Source organism: Grammomys surdaster, unplaced genomic scaffold (genome assembly GCF_004785775.1).
Source record: "Grammomys surdaster isolate TR1022 unplaced genomic scaffold, NIH_TR_1.0 193, whole genome shotgun sequence".
Taxonomy (NCBI): Eukaryota; Metazoa; Chordata; class Mammalia; order Rodentia; family Muridae; genus Grammomys; species Grammomys surdaster.
This window is the reverse complement of record NW_021604638.1, coordinates 9,911,885-9,934,914: the sequence shown is the minus strand read 5'-3', so window position 1 is coordinate 9,934,914 and position 23,030 is coordinate 9,911,885. Positions and strand designations below refer to the sequence as shown.

The window sequence follows — 23,030 nt, the reverse complement described above, 5'->3', positions numbered from 1 at the left end:
CTGACAGAACATTAAGCCAACCACAAGGCCTTAGCATGCAGTTCATGCTTTGCTTGGGTTTCCTTTGCTGAAGCCAGATCCTGGACTAGAAGCCAGGGTGCCTAAAACAGCCACTCAGCTTTTTACACTGTGGTCTGTCTCTGGTCATCAAACAAGTAGTCAGAGGGCTGGGCATGGACCAGGCAGATAGGAGAGTAAGCCCTCCTCATCCTTAAGGAGTCTAATGGCTGTTTCTAACTCCTGAGAAAGATGTACACAATGGTTACCCTCCTGATGTTCCAACAGCACCCCAAGGTGGAATTCCACCAGATTTCTCCTGGGCAGCAATGCATTTATTAGGCATACATACAGAAAGGTAGGTTATAGCCAAAGGCAAGCTCTGCACCAAATGATAGCTCCCCCAAAGCTGTATATGTGGAGCCCCCCCCCATCATCCTTTTCCATTTACATCCTCCAGCTCTAAGATTACATGCTATTAGGGCAGAATTACATGGCTGGCTGGCTACTCGGCTAAATAGTCTTGAGATCTTTCCTACACCTGTGACTGAAGGTAAGTAACTAACAGCCCTAGACTTCCAAGCTCAGGACACAAAAGCAGGAGGATGAACTGGGAGGTGGGAGGGGCTTAAAGAAGTCAGGGAGGCTTCCTGGTGCTTAGCCACATGCGGGCCTGGACCTGGAGTGTGAATTATGTACAGCATGAAGAAATTAGTGACATCTTACACAAAAGGAGTGAGAAGACAGACAGCATCTTGCTGGATAGATCAGGCTGGCCTCCACGGCTCAATGTCAGGTAGCAAAGCTATAAAAGCAGGGAGTGACCGTTACAAAGGTAGAACGTCACCACCTGCAGGAGTTTCTACTTGCTGAGTTGGTAAACTGGCCTGAGTGCCACCATCGTCCACTCTATGTAGTTGATGCAATGACTTTCTGCAGGCATGCCTGTTTTTCCTGATCAGATGCCATTTCCCTGTGCTATTCAGGATCCTCATTCAGCTTTCCTAGTAAGTGGACCTAGAGAAAAGGACCACCACAGCCAGCTCTTGTGCTTCAGAGTGTTTCACTACACTGTGTAGCTCAGGCTGACTTAGGGCTTAGAATCCTCCTGCTTCAGCTTTTCCAAGGCTAGAGTGCTTTTGGGGTTTCAGATGTGCAGACCTTGACTCCATCTTGGTTTTGTTTGAGACAGGATTAGGGATCAGGACTGGAACTCCCAATGTAGCTAGGAATCCTGGGGTTAAAGGAACCCGCCACCATCATAGCTCGCTAGCTTAAAAAAAAAAAAAGTACTGAGACAAGAGTCAGAGACTACGGAACACCGAGTTACACCCCTAACCAAAATCCCCTTTAAACTTTCCTTTTAAAAGTAAATCTCTTATATCCCTGCTGACCTCTCAAACTAGTGATCCTTCTTTATCAGTCTCCCAAGTGCTGGGATTACAGGTGTGAGCCCACAGGCCCAGCTGCTACTACTTTTATTTAGTTCAGGTCTCATGTAGCCAAGGATGACGCCTGATCCTCCTGCCTCCACTTCCCCAAGTGCTTGCAGCACACACCACTACCAACACCCTTATAAAAAAGATTCGAGAGGTATTATGGTGCATGCTTTTAACTCCAGCACTCAGGAGGCAGACGGATTGCTACAAGTTCCTGGCCTGCCAGGGTTATATAGCCAGACTATAAAAGGAAAAGAAAAAAAGAAAAAGCCATACTAAGATGGACACACCTGGGGTCGAGGGTCAGGTGTTTGAGGACAAACTAGATAATCCTCCTCCAACTCTTACTAGTTTATACTATCGACCATTTTTCCTGACCTCCCAACATTCCATCTCGAAGCTACTGGCAGCCAGCGTCATCAGCGTCATCGACCTGAGGCTGACCAGCTGGGGCATCTGCTATGCCAGTCCAGCAGCAGGTGGCAAACTTGTCCTCCTTTCAAGTTATCTTAACCGGGCAATAGCTTCCTTAGGAGGCCACAAGTGGGTGGAGCTAGTAGTCTAATTCAGGCAGGGAGTCGGATTACCAGCTCTTGCAGAAGCTTCTCCTACTAAACTGTGTGTCACCTTCGCAACTTTACAACTGCCTAAAGCCAGCTCTACCCTACCAGCACTCCTCCAAAAGCTAAGGTTATTCAAGAGCAATCTGTGAACAGGTTGCTAACGCGAAAAGGTTCGATTTGCACGTCGTCATCTGGCCGCTAAGCAGAGAGAGGAAACATTCCAGGACTCTTAGAAGGCAGAGTGGACGAGACCGGTTGGAAGCAGCAGAGCACTGTGCAGGCTAGGACCCAGGTGCCTACAACGTGCAGGACCTACGTCATCATTCCGCCTCTGTGTCCGCAACTGAGCCAGAACCCCCAGAAGATTCTAGACCAGCTCCGTGCCCCCCTAAAGTGTCCTAGATCTTCAGCCCCTGCGAGTGCGTTCGCAGGGAAACTGAGGCAGGGGTGCGCGTACAGATTCATTCCTCCCCACTTACATTTCAAGAATAGCATAGCTGTTTTTCCTTCTTCTCAGGACCACAAGGGACAACAGAGAAGAACGGGAAAATGGGGAGTTGGGGGGGAGAGTGAAAGCAATCAAAGTCTGGGGAGCCAGCCAACATTGCCACACTCAAGATGGCGGCGCGGCCGCGGCGAGGTCCTTCAGAGGCGGTACCAACGCATGCGCAGCGCGGAGTCCCGGCCCGGGACACAAGATGGCGGCAGCGGCGCTGGGGAGGGCGAGGCGGAGGCGGCAAAACGGGCGGTCGAGCAGAACGTGTGGCCGCATCCCCTCAAGTCCGCTTCGGGCAGGTAAGAGCCCCAGGAAGCCACGGTCCCGCTGCGAGCCGCGCCAGGGTCCGGGAGTCCGAGGCAGGACGGCGGAGGCCCCTCCGGCGCTTCCCGCTCGGGGCTGCCGCTCGCCCGGTCCCTTTCGTCGCCGCCATCTTAGACCCGCGGGTGGGCAGCAGGGCCGCTGTCTGGGGTGAGTGCAGTGGGCCCGCAGAGCCCGGGTGGAGCGGCCTCTGGGGTCCCGCTGCTGCTGCCGCTGCTGCCGTCGCCACTGCCTTTGTGTCGGGCTCCGACTCTGAGTCGCCTCAGCCCGGGGGCGGGAGCGCGCGGCAGGGCGGGGGGCGGAGCCCGGGAGATGGGCCGGCGCGCGCGCGCGCCAAACATCCCGCCCCCGCTGGGGTTGGGGGAGGGGTACGCGGGAGCGCGCTGGGGTAGATCCCGCTTGCGCGCCTGCGCACTTTGCACGCCCCATGGCTCCGCCCACTAGGGCCGGAGCATTATGATTGGTCCACTGGGAAGTGCTCCCGCCCCATGTTCCTCCAATCCGAGAATCGGGTGCATTTTCTCGGCTGAGTTCCGCTTGTTGCGCAGATACAGTTGTTTGTCTAGACTACGCTGCGCTTCTCCGACTTTGGTATGCGTGGGGGTCCGGAAGGCACGGGCTAAGTGAAAACCTTATTGTATTGGGAGCAGCAGCGAGAGTGCACAGAACGCTAGACTACGGTGCAGGGGTCAAATGGTTCTACCCTAGAAGTCGGGATGGCAGCACGGCCTTGAACTTGGGTCTGGCTAACTTCAGAGCTGGTGTTTTGGCCAGAGACCTGCTGCACCCATCTACGCGAATTTATCTTATTTATTTTTAAGAGACAGGGTCTCTCTGTGTAGCCCTGGCTATCCTGTAACTCACTATGTGGACCAGGCTGTCCTCGAACTCACAGAAATATTTCGTCTGAGTGCTGGGATTAAAGCCGTTCGCCATTGCGCCTGGTTGATGTGTGTGTATGTGGTGCTGGGGTATAACCCTAGGTTTCACATATGCCGGGCAGTCAGTGTACTAAGTAGCCTTCACTACCAGCACTTAACAAATTCTAAGTTAACATTTTCAAGCGGTGTAAAGTGAAAAAAATTGTCATCTTGTTTCCCAGTTCCACCTGAGGTGTGTTTAAAAATCACAAACTCTTGCGGAGGGTGATGGCACTTAGAGATGGAGGCAGGATAGGATGACCAAAGGCGATAATCTTAACACTTGGAGATTGCTGGCAGGATGATTAAAAGTTTAAGGCCAGTCCAGCTATGTGAGACCCTGCCCTAAAGTTACAAATTCTTTGGTAGTTTTACCCTTCCCGCTTCTGACTGCTAACAGGTGTGTGGTGGGGTTCAGCTGGTTTGAGATTGTTGTAGTGTCCCATTTAGGTGGCACTCGGCCAGGCTGCTTCTGCCTTCTCTAACAAAGGCGTCTACCGGGTGCGTCCTTCACATTTTCTGGGATACCCATTTTTCAATAAAGATGGATGAGATGTGTTATATGTGTTTGCATGTTTTAATTTTTTTCGAGACGTCCAAAGAAGTGTGTCTTTAGCTGGTTGTGGGTAGCCTGAGATAGTGCCCCAGACTTTCCATATATGCTTTGCACCCTTTGCTTTGGTCTACAGACACTTTGATTGGCACAGCTAGCTGTGCAGTGAATGTATTGGGCCTCTGTTGCGCAAAATGAAAACATGATCCCCATTGTCATGTGTCTATATTTCACCCAATGAGAAGGCTGAAATGGTAGGATCTCGTGAGCCCAGTGGTTGAAGACTAATCTAGGCAACACAGGCAGAGCCAATTGAGAAAGAAAGCTGACAGCCGGGCAGTGGTGGCGCATGCTTTTAATCCCAGCACTTGGGAGGCAGAGGCAGGGGGATTTCTGAGTTCGAGGCCAGCCTGGTCTACAGAGTGAGTTCCAGGACAGCCAAGGCTACACAGAGAAACCCTGTCTCGAAAAAGCAAAAAACAACAACAAAAAACAAAAAAAAAAAGAAAAAGAAAGCTGACCATGGCGGCTTCCACCTGTAATCCTAACACTTGGGAGATGGAGACAGACTGGGATTCAGGGTCATACTCAGCTACAAAATGAGTTTAAGGCTAGCCTGGACTATCTGAGTCCTCATCTCAACCCAAGAACGGAAAAAAAGAAAAGAAGCTGGCAGGTGGGGTTGCTTATTGGAACCCTTACTACCTACCACTCGCAGATCTGGCCTTGATAGCCAAGAAAGCAAGTTTTGTCTTCAAGTCCTGGTGGGACAGGCTGTAATCTCAGTTAATCCCAGAAACCAAAGCAGGAGGATCATATATTCAAGGTCTTCTTGAACTACAGATTAAGTTCAAGAACAATCTTGTCCATTTTTTAAGAACCTGTCTGAAAAGTTAGAGGTCTGGGTCAGTGGTAGAATGTTTGTCTATCATGAACAAGGACCTAGTGCCTCATATATATTTGTCAAGCTATACATAATGGTCTTACCCAAACCAAGGATTGGTGATAGGGCACATGGAAGGACATTTACTTGTCATGTACAAGACAGAGTCCCATCCTGAGCACTACAAAACCCAACCAACTTCATGGTGATAGGAATGTAGTAAACCAAGCCTAGAGTTCCGTTGACAAACCAGGTTCAGGGCCTAGGAATGCAGACTTTGTTGGTTGGAAGCTCAAATATATTTTGTTTGTTTTTCTTTTTTTTTTTTTGTGGTTGTTTTTAAAAAAGCCAGGGGATGTTGCCATATACCTTTGATCCCAGCATTCTGGAGGCAGAGACAGGTGAATCTCTGAGTTCAAGACCAGCTAGCCTAGTCTACAGGGTGAGTTCCAGGACAGCCAGAGGTACATAGAGAAACCTTGACTCAAAACCAAACTAAACCAAAGAATCACTACCACCACCAAAATAAAAAAAGGGGGGAATCTGTCTCAGTGTATTTACTTAAACAGGGTCTCCTCACTCTATAGACCTGGCTGACCTTGAACTCTGAGAAGCACAACTTTGATCCATTGAGCCTCTAGACTCTCGTAGTGTGTCCCTGCCTGGCAAGGTTTCACAGGCCAATGACTCTTTTCTTCTATTTGCTCTCCAGCTGCTGATTCACGGAGTCCCCTGGGTCCCTGTCAACTGCACTGCTGACCAGCCCACCCACCTGTGCTACGCCTTTCTGTGGGCCTCCCTCTCTTCTGTAGGACCCCGTGACGTGGGTTCAATCCAGCCAGAGAAGAAAACACTCTCATGCTAGTATTGCAGACCCCAGAGGGTGAGAGACAAGGGGACCTTAATTCAGCCTTGAAACCCATGGGCTCAGCCCCTCAAGAAGCCATTCCAAACCTTTCTGTAATCCAGGCCCTTGTGTCACGAGTCCTGCTGCCCTGTGATTCTATCTGCCAAGCTGTACAGAGAAAGTAACTATTTGATTTTTCCATTCCAAATTAACAGGCGTCTTTGAGTGTACAATAAAATAAATGTTCAATGATTCCTATGATGTCGTTAACAAACCAGTCAGGGCTCCTGATCAGCGTGCAAAGGAAATCTTTGAATCAGCCTTTGTGGTCTTGCTGTGGGGGAGGGCTTCTCGTGGGTTTTGTAACATACTAAAACCAACAAACGCCACAGTCTGATCTCCGGTGATCCCCAGGGGTGTAATAGATCCATGCTGGGAAGCACCTGGCCTTTGGAGCCTGTTCTGGGTGTGCTTTGGGAGGTAGTAGTGGAGAATACAAATCTGCAGATGCTGGCTTCCTTGCTGGCGTTAATGGAATCAGTGTCTGCTTGGGGCTTCTGAAGGACTGAACCAGATAGCACTACTCATTTACACTGCTTCCTTTCGAAACAAACTGCAACCAGTTAGACTCCATGCTTCCTCCTCAGCTGCACAGGTCCACTGAGACTTTACCTAGTGGGATCAGTAAAACTGTCTTCCCAAGAGAAGGCACTGGTCCTTGTAGGAATGACTTCTCTCTTGTTGGCTGCTTTGTAAATGTCTGCAGGATTAGTAGAGCTCCTCTTGGGTGTAGGTGGCATTAGCTCTGGAGAGCAATGCCCTGGACCCAGTCTAATGAGACAGTTCCACTGTAGGGCTATCCATCTAGCACTACAACGCATTTTTCATGGCACTAGAAGAGCTTTGCCCATCAAACTTGGGCAGGGGGCCAGTAAAAGAAGGCTTCCTGGAGGATGTGAGCCCAAGGACAAGCTAGGCAATTAGAAAGATATAGCCAGTGGGTGCTCTGTCATACAGAGGGGACAACTTTAATCTCAGTGCACCTGTGGTATCAGCTGGCTGGCTGTCCAGGGCAAGACTGTTGTTGGATTTCTCAAATCTCTAGATAAGTCACCAGAACCATAGGTTGTAATTGGTGGGTGGGATGGAGCTGACAGTCTTGGTCCTGTGTGGCAGGTCCCGCGTGGGTGCTGAGATGGCCAATGAGAATCACGGCAGCCCCCGGGAAGAAGCATCCCTTCTAAGTCACTCTCCAGGCACCTCCAATCAGAGCCAGCCCTGTTCTCCAAAGCCAGTTCGCCTGGTACAGGACCTCCCAGGTACTGGAGGGAGTGGTGTGGGCTAGCAAGACAGAAGGGGTGCTATGAGCAGCCCTTACTGTCTGGGTTGTACTCTTGTTTGCAGAGGAGCTGGTACATGCAGGCTGGGAGAAGTGCTGGAGCCGGAGGGAGAGCCGTCCCTACTACTTCAACCGATTCACCAACCAGTCCCTGTGGGAGATGCCCGTGCTGGGTCAGCACGATGTGCTTGTGAGTGCCAGCTTGGGGCAAGGAGCAGGCCTCTAGCCTTCCACAAACGTTATCCTGAACAGCTAGGTGTCTAGCCTTGTGCCGATACCTACAGATAAAATGTAAAGTAAGGACAGTCCCTGTCCTCAAAGAACCTGCAGTCAGACAGGAGAGACCAACAGGTGCTCAGATTATTAGTGTAGCATTCTGAATGTTGCCGATGAGCTGACCTGCAGCGAGGCTGGCCTGCTCCCTCCGTCTTTATGCTATGCTTACTCTGTGGCAGACAGTAGGATTCCAGTTGTGGTATTGAGCCAGGCATGGTGCTCGACTTTAATCCCAGCACTTGGGAGGGAGAGGCAGGTGGATCTCTATGAGCCAAGCTTGATCTAGAAAGAGTCTAGGACAGCCAGGGCTACACAGACAAACCCTGTCTTGAAAAATCAAAAAAATCAGAAATGGTATTGAAAATCATTGGGGAAGGAAGCATTCCTCTGAGACTCAGGGTTTAAAGTGAGGCTACAAGGGAGAGGAAGGGTGTTAGAGGAATTACTACTACAGGCTGTGAGGGAGCCACCTCAGCTGCATGAGGCCCTACTACCCATCAGACAGGGCCTCTTTATTCTGCAGAAGACACTTGAGGTTCAAAGTAACAAGGCCAAGGACATATGGCTGCTTATAGGCAGAGGGGCATGTGCAGAGATTCTTGATGTCACTGAAGGAGGTCCCTGCAAAGCCTTGACTTCTTTGACTTCTCTTGTTCCTGATTTCAGTTTTGTTCTTAAAGCACCAACCTAATGTCAGTCATCATAGCACTGCTTGTGTCATAATGTCAGTGGTGAGGTAGGGTTAACATGACCTTTCTGAAGGTGAGGGAATCAGGAAGTAGGTAGTTCACCCCTGGCTGCAGTTGGAGGTAGCAGGCAGAGGTGGAGCCCACGCAGGGTTCTTCATCTGTATCCCAGGCCTCTGGCTTCCTTGAGGAGGCAGAGCAGGGTAGGAAGGCTTGAGAGTCTGACAAAGCCAATGCCCTGCTTACATTTCTGCCGTTTTCCCTCCTGTAGTCGGACCCTTTGGGGCTGAATGCAACCCCACTGCCCCAAGACTCAAGCTTGGTGGAAACTCCCCCAGTAGAGAACAAGTCCAGAAAGCGACAGCTCTCAGAAGAGCAGCCAAGTGGCAATGGAGTGAAGAAGCCCAAGGTGAGTGTCCAGGGTTCTTGGGACCCGGCTGGTACGTGGTTACCTTGGGCATGTGGCTAGCAGGTCCCTGCAATGGCTGTGAGGAGGGACTCCCAAGTGCAGCGCTGGCTGTGCTGTGGGCCGTGCTGCGGGCCTGGCTGTCGAGTCTTCCGACTTGATGGCTGCGGTTTGGACTCTTTTCCTTCAGATTGAAATCCCTGTGACACCCACAAGCCAGTCGGTGCCCAGTTCCCCCAGCATCCCAGGAACCCCAACACTAAAAATTTGGGGTGCATCTATTGAAGATAAACAGGCAGCTCTTCTCCGACCCACTGAGTGAGTCCCTGCTGGTTGGCTGTTCCCTCCATTGTTGGTGGGCCGTCTGTCCAGGACTGTGGTGTGGTGGTGATGAGCAGGCCTTCCTCACAACTCTGTCTGTGCCCTAGGGTGTACTGGGACCTGGACATCCAGACCAATGCTGTCATCAAGCACAGGGGCCCCTCAGAGGTCCTGCCCCCACATCCTGAGGTTGAGCTGCTCCGCTCTCAGCTCATCTTGAAGCTCCGCCAGCACTACCGGGAACTGTGCCAGCAGCGGGAGGGTGAGAGCTCGCCAGCTTTTCCTTGGTTTTACCGCTTGGGCTTGTGTGGGAAGGAGGGCCTGGTGGTTCTCAGTGTGTGCTGTGGGTTACCTGTTGGGGTCCCAGCTCTGTGATGCCAAGTGTGTTGCTCAACCTGTCTGTAATTTCCACACCTAAAGCTAGGGACCAAAACTCTTAGAGAAAGCATACTTGGAGCCCACACCTCCCAGCTCAGGTAGTTCAGGCTAGTCTGGGCTGCATCACCAGACCCTGTCTTAAAAAAATAAAGCTCCCATGATTCTCTGAATATAGTTTGGGAAAATGAAGTATAGGAAAGAAGCACCCGAGAAACACCAAATGCTGTGCTTTTCTGTTTCAGTTGACTCTGCTGACTGTTCCAGGTCCTTACAGCTCTCTTGTCCCACAGGTATTGAGCCGCCCCGCGAGTCCTTCAACCGCTGGATGCTGGAGCGCAAAGTGGTGGACAAAGGATGTGACCCTCTGTTGCCAAGCAACTGTGAACCAGTTGTGTCTCCGTCCATGTTTCGTGAAATTATGAATGACATTCCCATCAGGTACAGCTCCAGCTTGGCTGCGTGGTCCTCACACCGAGGCACTTGTAGCAGGGCTCTGACTCTTGCCTATTTTCTAAATCAGGTTATCTCGAATCAAGTTCCGGGAGGAAGCCAAACGCCTGCTCTTTAAATATGCAGAAGCAGCCAGGCGGCTCATTGAGTCCAGGTTTGGCTTCTGCCCCACACAATGAAAATGGTGTGTGTGTTCATGTGTGTGCATGCGTGTGTCCGAGTTTGTTGTGTTGCCAAAGACAGATGGGAGGTGAGCTTAGAGGCTTGTGCCTGAGACAGCAGTGAGGCAGGAGGAGAGGAGCAGACACCTAACAGCTGAGCCCACCAAACACAGCTTTCTCTTGCTCTCCACCTACAGGAGTGCATCCCCTGACAGCAGAAAAGTGGTCAAGTGGAATGTGGAAGACACCTTCAGCTGGCTGCGGAAGGAGCACTCAGCCTCGAAGGAGGACTACATGGTGAGAGGGCCCTAGGGAGAGGTCAGTTGGTGGGCACTGCGTGTCTGGCTGCTTTTACAACAGCCTGGTGTGGACATGGCAGACTTTGATGCCCATCAGTCCTCAGAATCACTACAGAAATGATTAAGGCCCGTGGTTTTCTCCCAAAGAACAATCCCATTAACGTTGTTTCTGTAATCTCAAGCTCAGACATATACAGATGCTGCCTTTCATGTAATCACATGTCACCCCGGTAGATCTTGGAGAAGAGATCTGCCTTTCCTTGTGTGTCCACATTACAATTAAAAGCTTCCTTTAGGGGGCTAGAGAGATGGCTCGGCAGTTATGAGCACTGGCTGCTCTCCTAGTGGATTTGGGTTCAATTCCAGCACCTACATGGAGTTTACAACTGTTAACGCCTATTACAAGGGATATGATGCCCTCTTCTGGCTTCTGTGAACACCAGGCATGCGGATGGCGTATAAAAGTGAATGATGGTCAACACTCATATGCATTTACAAATAAACATTACAAAACAGCGGCCACCTTCAGATCGACCCTCCTCAGTCATTGTGGTCTCTGCCTTGTCTGTCACTCAACCGTCTCCAGCTTGCAGTGGGCTTTCTTCTCAGGACACAAGTGTCACAGATTACATCAATAAGTGTACCTGACACTTGCTGACTGAGATAGATACACTCACGATTCAGAGTCACTCTTTGTCACACTGTGATTATGGATGGGCCGGGGAGCGGGGGGGATCTCTATAAATACTTAAAAGCACAACAAAACTTTTAAATATGTACTAACCAGGTTCCCTGTGCCCTCCCGATAGACAGCCAATGCTGTAAGGTGGAGCTTGCCTGGCTCGCCTCTTTGTCCACGAATCATCTTGGGTTCTGCTACTGTAGCAGCAACAACTGCAGCCATCCAGTGGACTGCTTACATGACGGGCTTGGTGAAGGAGGGGATGACACAGACTACTCACGATGTCCTATTTGCTAGTTTCAATTACCTTGATAGGAACAAGACTCAGAGAAGCCAAGGGATCTGTCCAAGCAACATGGCTAGTAAACAGTAGAACACTTTCACAGCTGGGACATCTGGGATTCAGTAGCCCCACCGAGGCCCTTTTGCCATCAGTGTCCTGATGAGGGCTTTTCTTCAGGACCGCCTTGAGCACCTTCGGAGGCAGTGTGGGCCCCATGTCTCTGCGGCAGCCAAGGACTCTGTGGAAGGCATCTGCAGCAAGATCTACCACATCTCCCTGGAATATGTTAAACGGATCCGAGAGAAGCATCTTGCCATCCTCAAGGAAAACAACATCCCAGGTAGGGGTGAGATGGAGAGCAAGCTGTGTCCTAGGCCCTGAAGGAACACAGGAGGCAGTGTCTCACAGCATTGACTGCACTGATTTGGGAGACCGATTCTTGAAGTAGCACTGGGTAGGACCTGCTCTGTCCTCCGGCTCTGGGGGTCAGCACCCCTGGGAAACGAAGTGATGAGAATGGAGGGGCAGGGAGCTGACAAAAGCCTGGGCCAGTTAAGCAGACCTGGATTCCCGGTCCCTTAGCCTGTCTACCCCAGACCCAAGTGTAAGAATGACCTGCCATGGCAATGTCAGCGTTGACGGCACACAGTTAAGCTACAGGCCCTGACCCCTATGTAAGCTAACAGCTATCCAGAGGCTGCCATTTTCTTTTTTTGTTGTTGTTGGTTTTTCGAGACAGGGTTTCTCTGTGTAGCCCTGGCTGTCCTGGAACTCACTCTGTAGACCAGGCTGGCCTCGAACTCAGAAATCCACCTGCCTCTGCCTCCCAAGTGCTGGGATTAAAGGCGTGCGCCACCACTGCCCAGCGAGGCTGCCATTTTCTTTGTTTTTTTTTTGTTTGGTTTTTCGAGACAGGGTTTCTCTGCATGTATTGATACAGGCCACAGGTTAATGCCTGGTGGCGCTTTTTAACAGTGCTGTTTCCTTTGTTACGGAAACTGGGTCTCTCATCTCATAAGCGCTGCACAATTGGTGCTGGAGACTGTCCACTGTGGGCAGTCTTTCACTGTCCCCCCCACCCACAGAGGAAGTGGAGGCCTCAGAGGTGGAGCCCCGCCTGGTGTACTGCTACCCAGTGCGTCTGGCCGTGTCTGCACCGCCCATGCCTAGCGTGGAAATGCACATGGAGAATAGTGTGGTGTGCATCCGGTACAAGGGAGAGATGGTGAAGGTCAGCCGCAGCTACTTCAGCAAACTGGTGAGAACTGGGGAGGCCCTTGTTGATGGCACTGCATGGAGGCGTGGCATCTTCCTTGACCAGAGTCCTCATCAGGTGGCCAGTGATAAGGTCATGAAGTCACCACTGAATCCCTTCCTTTTCTTTCTTTCCTTCTTTCTTTCTCTGTCTCTCTTTCTTTCTTTCTCCAGTGGCTCCTCTACCGCTATAGCTGCGTGGATGACTCTGCCTTTGAGAGGTTCCTGCCTCGAGTCTGGTGTCTTCTCCGTCGATATCAGGTAGAGCTGGGGCTGTGGAGGGCTCCCTGGAAGGGAGCCGGGAGACTGCGCCTCACACTGACTCAGGCTGATTTGCAGATGATGTTTGGCGTGGGCCTCTATGAGGGGACTGGCCTGCAGGGGTCACTGCCAGTGCACGTCTTTGAGACCCTCCACCGCCTCTTTGCTGTCAGTTTCGAGTGTTTCGCCTCACCCCTGAACTGCTACTTCCGCCAGTACTGTTCTGCCTTCCCTGACACAGATGGCTACTTTGGCTCCCGAGGGTGAGATCCAGGAGTTCCTGGGCCCCTTCTACCATAAAGATGTCCTCTAGGGCACAGGTCCCTCCTAAACTAGTTACTTCTTAATACTTAGGGTTTTGGAATTAGGCAATTTGGAAGGTAGCTCCCACTTTCACTATTTCCTGGTCATGTGACCTCTGAAGTGCTGTGTCAGCACTGGGGACCCACATTGTGTGGCTCCATGGGCAGACATGGAACAGACGCGGCCTCAGGTGGCCTGTGGGCTTCTTCATGGACTGGCTTAGGTTTGGATAGGAACCCTGGGCTCCAGGGAGGGGTGTGAAGAGTAAGACAGACCTCAAGAATAGCAGGGTGAGGAGCACAGATGACCAGGTAAACTGTCCAGTAGAAAGAAAGCACCTGAAGGAAGGAGAGGCCACGCTGAGCAGCTGGGGAAGCCCTGGAGTGGTTTCTGCAGTGGTGGCTTTAGACTCTAGTTCCTCAACCTAGTGGACACGGGCACACACACACCTAGCCCTTAGCTCCACTCTCAGGTTAGTTATCTGAGGGACAAGACCATCTCCTTGTCCCAGCAGTTAAGAGAATGTTGGCCCCTGGTCCAACTGTGGTCATCTCTTTGTGAGAGTGCCCACCCTGTGGCTGCTTAGGGATGGGGACATCACTTCTGTGTGAGGGACTGGGTGCTGGCGGGGCTACAGTGCTCACCTTTCTTTAGGCCCTGCCTGGACTTCACCCCGCTGAGTGGTTCCTTTGAGGCCAACCCTCCGTTCTGCGAGGAGCTCATGGATGCTATGGTCTCTCACTTCGAGGTGGGTGCGCTGCCAACTGATGGGGCAGGCAAAATTGCAAGCCTCTTGGGGGCAGTACCTCATGTCCACCCCATACTGTCCCTCCCATAGAAACTGCTGGAGAGCTCACCAGAACCCCTGTCCTTCATTGTGTTCATCCCGGAGTGGCGGGAGCCCCCAACACCAGCGCTCACCCGGATGGAGCAGAGCCGCTTCAAACGCCACCAGCTGGTCTTGCCTGCCTTTGAGCACGAGTACCGCAGTGGCTCCCAGCACATCTGCAAGAAGTAGGTGCCCGGGCAACAGGGGAAGGAAGCCAGGTCTGGCTGACAGGCTGGGTGAGCAGGCCCGGTCCGTTCCCTGCTCTGAGCAGCTGCCTTTGCCCACAGGGAGGAAATGCACTACAAGGCCGTCCACAACACGGCAGTGCTCTTCTTGCAAAATGAGCCCGGGTTCGCCAAGTGGGGGCCGACGCCAGAGCGGCTGCAGGAGCTCACAGCTGCCTATAAGCAGTCGGGCCGCAGCCACGGCTCCAGCTCTTCCTCCTCCTCCTCCTCCTCAGAGGCCAAGGACCGGGACTCAGGCCGGGAGCAGGGCCCTAGTCGAGAGCCTCACCCCACTTAACATATCCTGCGGGGAGGAGGAGCTCCAGGGGTGCTGTTACAGACTGCTGGGACTCAGTCCTCAGGGCTGCAGGCCCCAGGGCCCTCTCCTGGGGTGGCAGCAGGACGTGAGCTGCCAGGGACATAGGAATATTACGGCCCTGCCTGGGCTCCCCCTCCCTGCCCTCGCCCTTTCAGATTCACCACGTCCCTTGTAAATAGGCCCATGCCTCCCCAGCCCCACACAGACCCTGTTGCTGCCTTGTTTCATTTGTAAAACGAAATACAGAAACTCCCCAAGAGTGTGTGAGGGTCTTGGGGCGGTTGCCTCGGTGACCCCTCTGTAGGTACCCCTTATCAAGGTCCTTGAAGTACTGAATCCCTAGAGGCATCTACCTGAGCTCAGTAGGTTGGAGGAGTCCAGGGTACTTAAGCTAAGCCCACCCGGATACCTCCAGTCCTTGCCTAAGCCAGACTTACAGGCTGCTAAATGTTTTCCATCTGGTCAGGGGGAAGTGTTGCCTTAGGGGTACTACAGGCTTCAGGGTATATAGTACCTGCCCTCTGAAACCCTGGAGACAGGGAGCCCACAGAGGAAGCAGGGTTTTCACTAGCTCAGCTCTCTCCTGAGAGGAGGCTGGTCTGGCCTGTACTGCAAGCACTGTTCATACAAGGTAGGGCCAGCTGGCTGTAAGAACCAGGCAGCCTCCACTTACTGGGACTTCTGCCTGGTTTCCTGGCCCTTACCTGGTTCAGGTTATTAGCACATATACAAAGAGAGCTGCAAGGGCTGGACTCTAGTCCCTTTATTGAGACAGGAGCCAGTGGGTCCATCAAAACAAAAATAAATTTCTCTCCCAAAGCCTGCCAGCAGGCTGAGGCACCCAGCATGTCCTGGCTGGAGCCCTAGGCTGCCCCCCAAGAGCACAGGTCTGGCTCCTTTGGAGTCAAGGGACACTAACTGTCCAGTATCTGGAGGCCCTATGGAGGACAGGAAAGTCCCTAGTCTCCAGGAGAGCTGGCCCCGATATCCACGATCAGCGTTGGGCCTTTGAGGCTCATTCATCCGAGAGGGTAATGACGTCGTACTCGATGCCCTGATGCTGCAGCTGTTGAATGTGTTCCGGCACTGCCTCCTCAGTGCCAAACAGGCCCTGGGCTTGGGCCATGGCAGCATCAGCCACCGCTGCCAGGGAGGGAAAAGCACAGTAAGCCTGAGGCTCCAAGAGCTAGGCCTCACCTCAGTCTCCTGGCTTGTTAGTGCCCAGTCCCATACCTGTCCCATACCTGTAACAGCAGAATGTGCTGCAGCTTCAAGCTGAGCCTGGGTGACAAGCTGCTGGCTTGGGGATACAGGTACATACTGGATCTAGAGAAGGAAGCCAGTAAGAATAGCCCTGACAGGAGTGTCACTACCCCAGCTCTGCCTGTCTCCCAGGGACCCTACCTGGGACTCCTGCAGGAATGGGGTACCTTGCTCATACTGGATGTGTGTGATCTGGCCCTCCTGGACCTAGAGATAAGAAGCTGACCAGTGATCCTATAAGGTTGCAGCCTTCCTCCAACCCCCCCACCCCCTGCCTCAGGCCTGGCCTACCTGGATATGATGGCCGTCAGGGACCACAACATACTCCTGAGGCAGTAAGTGCTGCACACCGTCCTGAGCGATGATGTACTGAACCTACGAAACGGGGAGGAGACAGATGCTAGGGCTTCACTCAGTGGGAGCTGAGTAAGAGGCCAGAGGAGAAAACACAGCTATGGACAATGGCCCAGGGGACAGGAGGTTACCTGGTTGTCTGAGGTCACCAGATGCTGTACTGTCTGGCCATCTGCTGTGATTTCCTGGATGTAGGTAGCTTCCTCCTGTCAAGGCCAAGCCAGAGGAGTCTCAGTTCTTTACTGAACTCCTGTGCTCGTGCTCACATTCAGGGTTTTTGGTGTGTATGTGTGCTCCAGCCTAGCATGAAGGCCAGGAGCTCAACAGGGTGTGAAGCACAGGAGCATGACACGCAGACACCTGGCTTGTTCTGTGGCTGTGCAAGCACTTCTGACCCTCTGAGTCATCCATCTCTTAGTCCATCTAGCCTCTGCTTGTCTGTCCCACCCTTTCTGCAGGGGCTGCAGACCTTGGTCTTACCTGATTGGTCACTGTCTGTTCCTGGGCCACAATGATATGTTCCTGGCTCAGTGCCTGCTGTAGCCGCTCTGTACCTAGAACCCCGTGACTGGACTGGAAGGCAGCTGAGCAGAGAGAAGGGGAATCATTCCGGGGTTTAGGGAAAACCTAACTGACCCATGCATGGGGTTCTCTTGGGCTGTGTCCACTCTGTGGCCCAGGGGTAGCTCACTGTGTAGTGTGGCCAGTGTGTCCTCTTCACTATTGAGGATGATGGTCTGGGCAGGGGCTCGGGCTGTAGACGTCCCAGTCCTTCTGCCATCGATGCTGTGCAGCCGCTGGATGTGGAACTTGAGGTGCCCGTTCCTGTTGAAACTGAGGAGAGGGAAGAGTCAGCTTGAAGTGGCTCTACCAAGTGTGCATGGAAGTCCCGTTCTTAGCCACCCCTGGCCTCACCGCTGCCCACAGACGTGGCATGAGAAAGGCTTTTCGTTGGTATGCGTTAACATGTGCCGCCTCAGATCCTTCTTGTTCTTGGAAGCAAAGCTACACTGATTGCACTGGTGGGGCCTCAGGCTTGAGTGTTGTGCCATGTGAGCCTAAACAAGGTAGAGATCAGGCACCAATGGGTCAGCATGGAAGGCAGCGAGACAGTCTCCATGAAAACCAAACCATGTGATGACCAAAAGCACGGACGGGATAGGGATTGTTCTACCACAGATGGTCAGTGGGAAGCCACAGGCTGCACTGTCAGTTCTGTCTCAGTTTGTAACTTAGAGGTGCTGGGGCGGGGCCTCCTGCATGCTAGGGCTCAGCCCTGCTTTACTGGACTTTCGCTTTCCCACTGGAGGGCAGGGCTCTAGGCCCGGCCCCATACAGAGCTCGAAGACACAGCACTGGGTTGGAGCTGGAAGCTGGAAACCTTCTGGCAAGTGGAAGCAGCTCCAGAAACACATCAGAAGCTGTCCCGCTGTCTTCACACCCTCCCTCACTGGCTCATGCTGTCACCCTCTGCCTGGCTCCACTGTCACCTGGTATCTCCCTAGCTCCCCCTCCCATCCTTGCTGCCCCTGCTCTACATTCCCCAGCCTTCACACTGGGAACAGTCTGGCATTAGTCACTTTATATCTGGTATATCTTTATATCCCAGAGCTGGAATCCTGCAGTCATCTCTGACCCTAGAGGGGACCAGAGGACCAGGCTTGAGGAGATGCTCAATAAAGAGTTGTTACACAAATGAGTGGCCACAGGAGTGAAGGCAGAGGCATGGGCGGGGAGCACCTACCCGGACCTCGGGCCACTGGCGAGCACTGAAGGGGCAGTCAGGGCACTTGAAGGCAGCAGGCCCAGCATGGGCTCTCTTGTGACTCTCCATCTCTGCGCGGCTGGGGAAGGCTTCTGAGCACACCTTGCAGGAGAACTTCTTTGTGGATGAAGCTGCTGCAGACGGTGGGGAGGGGGGTACTGCCAGGCCTAGGGCATGGCTGGATGTAGGGGGTGGGGTGGGAGAGCCCTGGGAGCCTCCCACATGCTGGGTCTTTGTTGGAGACAGAACCTCAGGACCATCTCTGGGTGGCCCTCCACACTGCAGCAGGGGCCACTTGGTTCCAGGGCCCAGAGTATCTGGGCTTGGAAAGGAGATGGAGCCGTCTGCAGTCAACTGTAGGAAAGATAGCATGAGATGCTGAGGAGGGGCGGAGGCAGGACACTGGGTAGGGAGGCCACTCCCAAGGCTCACCTCAATGTGGTGCAACTGGGTCCCATCAGCTGCCATGATGTAGTGGGTGCCAGCCTCCTTGAGAGTGTCACTCACAACCACAGCCTGGGCTGCCTCCCCTGGAGGTTCTTCTCTGAGGGCACAGAGTGGAGGCGTGAGGTGGGGTTTCAGACAAGGATCAAAGGCTACAAGAACCCCTCACAGAGCAACAGTCACACTCAAGGAATCTGAATGTAGGGCTCAAACCTAAACCCCAAGAACTCAGTGATTCACCCTACTTAAGGGGCGACCCTCATTCCCCTTGGTAGGAAGAAGGGAGTTCGGGTCTGGCCAAAAGGGACAGGAGAGGACCAAGCTAACAGGAGTGAACAGGATGCATGGGCTACCAGATGTCCAAGAAGAGAGGGCACAGGCCAAGGCAGCCTGACCAGAGGCTGCCTCAAAGCTCCTGACCCGCAGCTTGGCACAGGTCAGAGTTTCTCAGATGGCCAGAGTTCAGTGAGTGGGGAAACATCACAGATTTGCAGCAGAGGGAAGCCAAGTACAGGTCGGGTAGTAGGTCCACAAAGGAACCCATACTTGTTCAAATGCTCAGGACATAAGAGTTGGGGGAGGGGAGTAGGGGGGATGGCAAGGTAGTAGAGCACCTACGAATACTGACTGCTCTTACAGAGGTCCCAGGATTGGTTCCTAGCACCCACATGGTGGCCCACAACCATTTGTAACTCCAGGCCCAGGGGATCCAATGCCTTCTGGTCTCTGAAGGCTCTCGAATGCACATGGGTGCACATAGCTGCACACAGTGCATATAGATACCCATGGGTACATTTAAGGGGAGGGGAAGGTGTATACGGTTGGGTACCACAGTCCAAAGCCTCATCTCACTAGCCTGTTACCTCATTTGTAAAAGCAGGGAAACCTGAATTTTGTGGATTTTGTGGGAGCTAGCTAGGCAAGACCGTTAGTGCCAAGTTCCCAGAACAGCTAATGGATAAAGAATGCCAGCTTCCAGCCGGGCAGTGGTGGCGCATGCCTTTAATCCTGGCACTTGGAGGTGGAGGCAGGCAGATTTCTGAGTTCGAGGCCAGCCTGGTCTACAGAGTGAGTTCCAGGACAGCTAGGGCTACACAAAGAAACCATGTCTTGAAAAACCAGGGGAAAAACAAGCCAGCTTTCACCCTACACAGGACATAGTCTCCTACCGCCCTGTCACTCTGTACAAACCAGGGCTCTGCCTCCTGCTAACTGGGTTGGAGTGGGGAGCCACTGTTAAAGACTGAAAAGGGGTGAAGTTACCTGTACGGTGGGCCAGAAGCTGATGTCCTCCCCTCCACTGGGGGTGCAGTGATGACACTGTAGCTGGCCCCACCAAATGGCCCAGGCGGCAAGGCAATCTGCTGAAGGTCAGATGGCCCTAGCTGGCTCTCAGCTGCCACACTGCTTCCTGACTCTGCCATATGAAGTGTCACCACTCGTGGGGTGGTGTCTTCAGGAGAAGGTTGCCTACCAGTAGATGTCAACTCTGCCTCCATGCCCTCTGACTTCACCACAGCCACCTGCAATGATATCAACAGGCTCTGCTGGAACACAGCTGCTGTCCAAGGTCCTTGGGCCTTAAAGCTCCCATCCTCCCAGAGCCTCAGCTTTTCCCTCTCATTTCCACACCCAAGTACTTCCTAGAACAGTTCTGCAGCTGGCCGTGGTGCTGCATACCTATCCCTAGCACTCATAGGCAGAAAGAAGCAGATCTGAGTTTCAGACCTGCGTAGTCTACAGAGAAAGTTCCAGGAAAGCCAGGGCTACACAAAGAAACCTTGTTTGCAACACCTCTCCCCCATTACAACTACACATACGCATGCATGCAATCACACACACACACACACACACACACACAGTGGCACTGCAAAGCACACAGTGGCACTGCAAAGCACACTTGGCATCTGTAGACCGGTGATCAAGAACAGACTTGGGAGGGAGCATCTAGCCATATCTGCCAACTTTCTAGGTATGGAGAAGGCCACTGTCATGTGGTGATGGAGACCGGGGATGCTGCTAAGTACTTCACCAAGTACAGAGTGGCCTCCATAACAAGGACCAAATAGCATTGTGACCATGACACCTTGGGGTAGAGGGCCAAGTGGCAAACCACTCAGAAAACCCCTAGCCAGGTGTGGTGACACATACATCTCACCCCAGCCTATGGGCAGAAGCACTAGGGTCAGAGTTAAAGCCATTTGAGGTATTTAAGGCTATATGAAACATGGTCTCAAAAAAACCAAAAGAAACCATGATATTAAGGGAGACAACAGAACACTGAGGGGACATTATCAATTACATGAGAGGTAGGCATCTTTCATATTCAAAGAATATATATGCTTTTACAAAGCAGGAGCAAAGGACTAGCAACTTACAGAAGAGGAGACAAAGATGTGACTCAGACTGAACCTGCTGACAGGCGTTCAGCCCTGTACTGTGTTTAACAAAATTATAAAGTAGGATCATAAACTAGACCTCCATCCTTGAGACAGTGTTATGACATGTGCACAGAGGCCCAGCTGCGTATCACATCCTGCACAACAGGTCACTAAGGGGCAGAGCAGCGAGCCTGTTCTTAAAGGACTGTCTAGGTGCTGGCTTACATCTGAACAAAATTCTGCTCTGAAGATGGGTTAGGCTGTAGCTATAGAGGAATAATGATGGGGGCTGGGTGGGGTACGCGATGGTGTCGGGAGAGCGCTCTGGCCTTGCCTCTGCGCTAGACAAAGCCTTAGGAGTATTCTGGCTGGAGGTGGTGTACAGGAAGCTGATTAGCCCCCACAGGAGCATCACAGGAACAGTAGACAGAACGCACGTCAAAGGAGAGCATGGGAGCCACACAGCCACACAAGGCCCTCAGCACAGCCACTGTGAGGTCTGAATGAGAATGGCCCCCACAGGCTTGTGGACCTGAATGCCTAGTCACCAGGGAAGGGAACTCTTTGAAAGGATTAGTAGTGTGGTCTTGTCAGAGGAAGTGTGTCACTGGGGATGGGCTTTAAGGTCTCGAAAGCCCATGGCAGACCTGTCTCTTCTGACTTTCTCAGGCTGCAGATCAGGATATAGCTCTCAGCGACTACTCAGTGAGGGAATTAAGTCTCAGAATTTGTAAGCAAGCTCTCAATTAAATGCTTACTTTTATTAAGAGTTGCCTTGGTTGTAGTATCTCTTCAGAGCAACAGAAGAATGCCAAGACAAATGGTCACTAGTACCCAGAGAGTGCCCTGGGAGACTGCCCTCCTTGGCCCTACAGAGTCTGTTCCTTCAGGTTTAGGGTGATCTGTCCCTGGCAGGATAGGCTAGAGTCACTACCTTCCTTTACTCTATGTTCAACAGAGGAGCTGACGTTCAGTAATTGGGCACAAAGAAGTCCTGGGTGCTTACCTGCAAGGCTGTGGCCCCTAGCTCTCGTTGGGCGCTCATGTTCAAGAGCAGATCCAAGGCTGTCTGAGTGGCCATTGCAGTGGACTCCTCAGCTCCTGGGAGGGGAGAATGAGCTGGACCCTGGGCTCCCAGTGCCACCCGTCAGTGTTCCTACCCTAACCCTGCCTTCTTCAAGGCTCACCTTGCTGGTAGATGATTGTGGCCCCACCTAGGGCATCAGGACAGAGTAGTGGGGGAGTCTCAGGTGACTGGAAAGGTGCTGGTTCTTGAGGGGCCTGAGGAGGGGAATGGGGCAAGCCTGAGAGGGGTAACCAGAAGTGCATTTCCCAAGTACATGTGATATCATCATCCCCCCCCAGTCCCTTGTTTATCTCACCTACTATTTTGAAAAGTATTTACCAGCTCAGTGCTTATTGTGAGGCTCAGAAAAGTGAAGGGCTGGAACTTGAACCTAAGACTGCCAAGTCCAGAGCCCATGAATTAAGTATGGTCATCTTTCCAGGGCCATTGGGAGCTCCCATGACAGAATACTAGCTGTTCATCCCAAGTCTGCTTACCCCAAGTCCAATCCATCCTCCTCTTTAACTTTAAACTACATGCTGTGTTTGTGTATGTGGTCTGTGTGTGTGTACATAGGCACATGAATGCCATACCACACATGTGGATATCAGAGAACAACCTCGGGGACTCAGTGTTCCACTTCTACCACATGGGACCTGGGGATCTAAATTCCATCATCAAGCTTGGCAACCAACACCCTAACTTGTCGGGCCACCTCACAAGCACCTTCACCCTCTTTCTTGTCACCAGTATACTTAGTTTCTTTTCTTAGGGAGGGCAGCATACCCATTGATTGACAAGACTACACTTTTCAGTCTGTCACTCATGATTCTGAAAGTGTGGCCACCTAACTAAGCAGAGATTTCTAGTAACGTGTGAGGAACACATTGGCAGACGACAGCATCTTTTTTACCACCTCCCAGCCCTTCCTTCTGCCTCTGGCCTGGAATGTAGCTAGGAAGTTGTTCTTGCAGCTATGCTGGACGATGAGGGTAACCACAAAGACCAATGTCAGATCCTTGAATACTGTGCAAAACTACTGAGCTGGAGACACATCAGTTCAGGACCACTCAGTTTTCCAGCTGTTTCCTATCTAGGAATAAGCTGATGCTGTAGGTATTTCTGGTGTCTAGACCACTGCTTGGAAAGCTACTCTCTTCTAACCTTAGAGATGCACCTACACCTAGGCTGGTGTCTACCACCTGTTTCCACTGTGTCCCGCCTACCTCAGGCCCTGGTGAGCTGAGGGGAGGGCCAGGGCCCACAC

General features: G+C 52.3%; 2 protein-coding genes across 3 annotated transcripts in view; one reads left to right on the top strand and one right to left on the bottom strand.

Moving 5' to 3' along the window:
- Positions 1-1,396: 1,396 nt before the first annotated feature.
- Pcif1 (PDX1 C-terminal inhibiting factor 1) lies at positions 1,397-14,749 on the top strand. Its single transcript, XM_028769628.1, has 17 exons — positions 1,397-2,794; positions 5,885-6,055; positions 7,196-7,338; positions 7,424-7,548; positions 8,592-8,729; positions 8,917-9,044; positions 9,155-9,309; positions 9,716-9,863; positions 9,946-10,029; positions 10,234-10,333; positions 11,478-11,640; positions 12,386-12,558; positions 12,729-12,815; positions 12,894-13,078; positions 13,773-13,866; positions 13,957-14,132; positions 14,235-14,749. The coding sequence occupies exons 3-17, from the start codon at positions 7,215-7,217 to the stop codon at positions 14,467-14,469; spliced, it is 2,115 nt and encodes a 704-aa protein (XP_028625461.1). The 5' UTR covers positions 1,397-2,794; positions 5,885-6,055; positions 7,196-7,214; the 3' UTR covers positions 14,470-14,749.
- Positions 14,658-23,030, bottom strand: part of Znf335 (zinc finger protein 335) — a 20,711-nt gene continuing 12,338 nt past the window's right edge. The window contains exons 16-28 of one of the 2 annotated variants that reach the window (XM_028769625.1): positions 21,885-21,978; positions 21,704-21,798; positions 19,580-19,839; positions 18,305-18,416; positions 17,852-18,226; positions 17,023-17,165; positions 16,799-16,941; positions 16,588-16,691; positions 16,239-16,313; positions 16,045-16,128; positions 15,895-15,974; positions 15,735-15,816; positions 14,658-15,633 (exon numbers count right to left, since the gene is read on the bottom strand). In XM_028769625.1, the coding sequence (XP_028625458.1) occupies positions 15,208-15,633; positions 15,735-15,816; positions 15,895-15,974; positions 16,045-16,128; positions 16,239-16,313; positions 16,588-16,691; positions 16,799-16,941; positions 17,023-17,165; positions 17,852-18,226; positions 18,305-18,416; positions 19,580-19,839; positions 21,704-21,798; positions 21,885-21,978 (2,073 nt within the window). In that variant the 3' untranslated portion in view covers positions 14,658-15,207. The remainder of the gene's footprint in view (positions 15,634-15,734; positions 15,817-15,894; positions 15,975-16,044; positions 16,129-16,238; positions 16,314-16,587; positions 16,692-16,798; positions 16,942-17,022; positions 17,166-17,851; positions 18,227-18,304; positions 18,417-19,579; positions 19,840-21,703; positions 21,799-21,884; positions 21,979-23,030) is intronic. The other variant, XM_028769627.1, reaches the window with a different exon arrangement.

What these genes read in the sequence shown, in the direction of transcription:
- Pcif1 (XM_028769628.1), top strand. Translation starts at nt 7,215, where the DNA reads ATGGCCAATGAGAATCACGGCAGCCCCCGGGAAGAAGCATCCCTTCTA. An exon ending in ACTGTGCCAGCAGCGGGAGG is followed by an intron (nt 9,310 to 9,715) that starts GTGAGAGCTCGC and finishes CTTGTCCCACAG; the next exon opens with GTATTGAGCCGCCCCGCGAG. An exon ending in TCCCAGCACATCTGCAAGAA is followed by an intron (nt 14,133 to 14,234) that starts GTAGGTGCCCGG and finishes CTTTGCCCACAG; the next exon opens with GGAGGAAATGCACTACAAGG.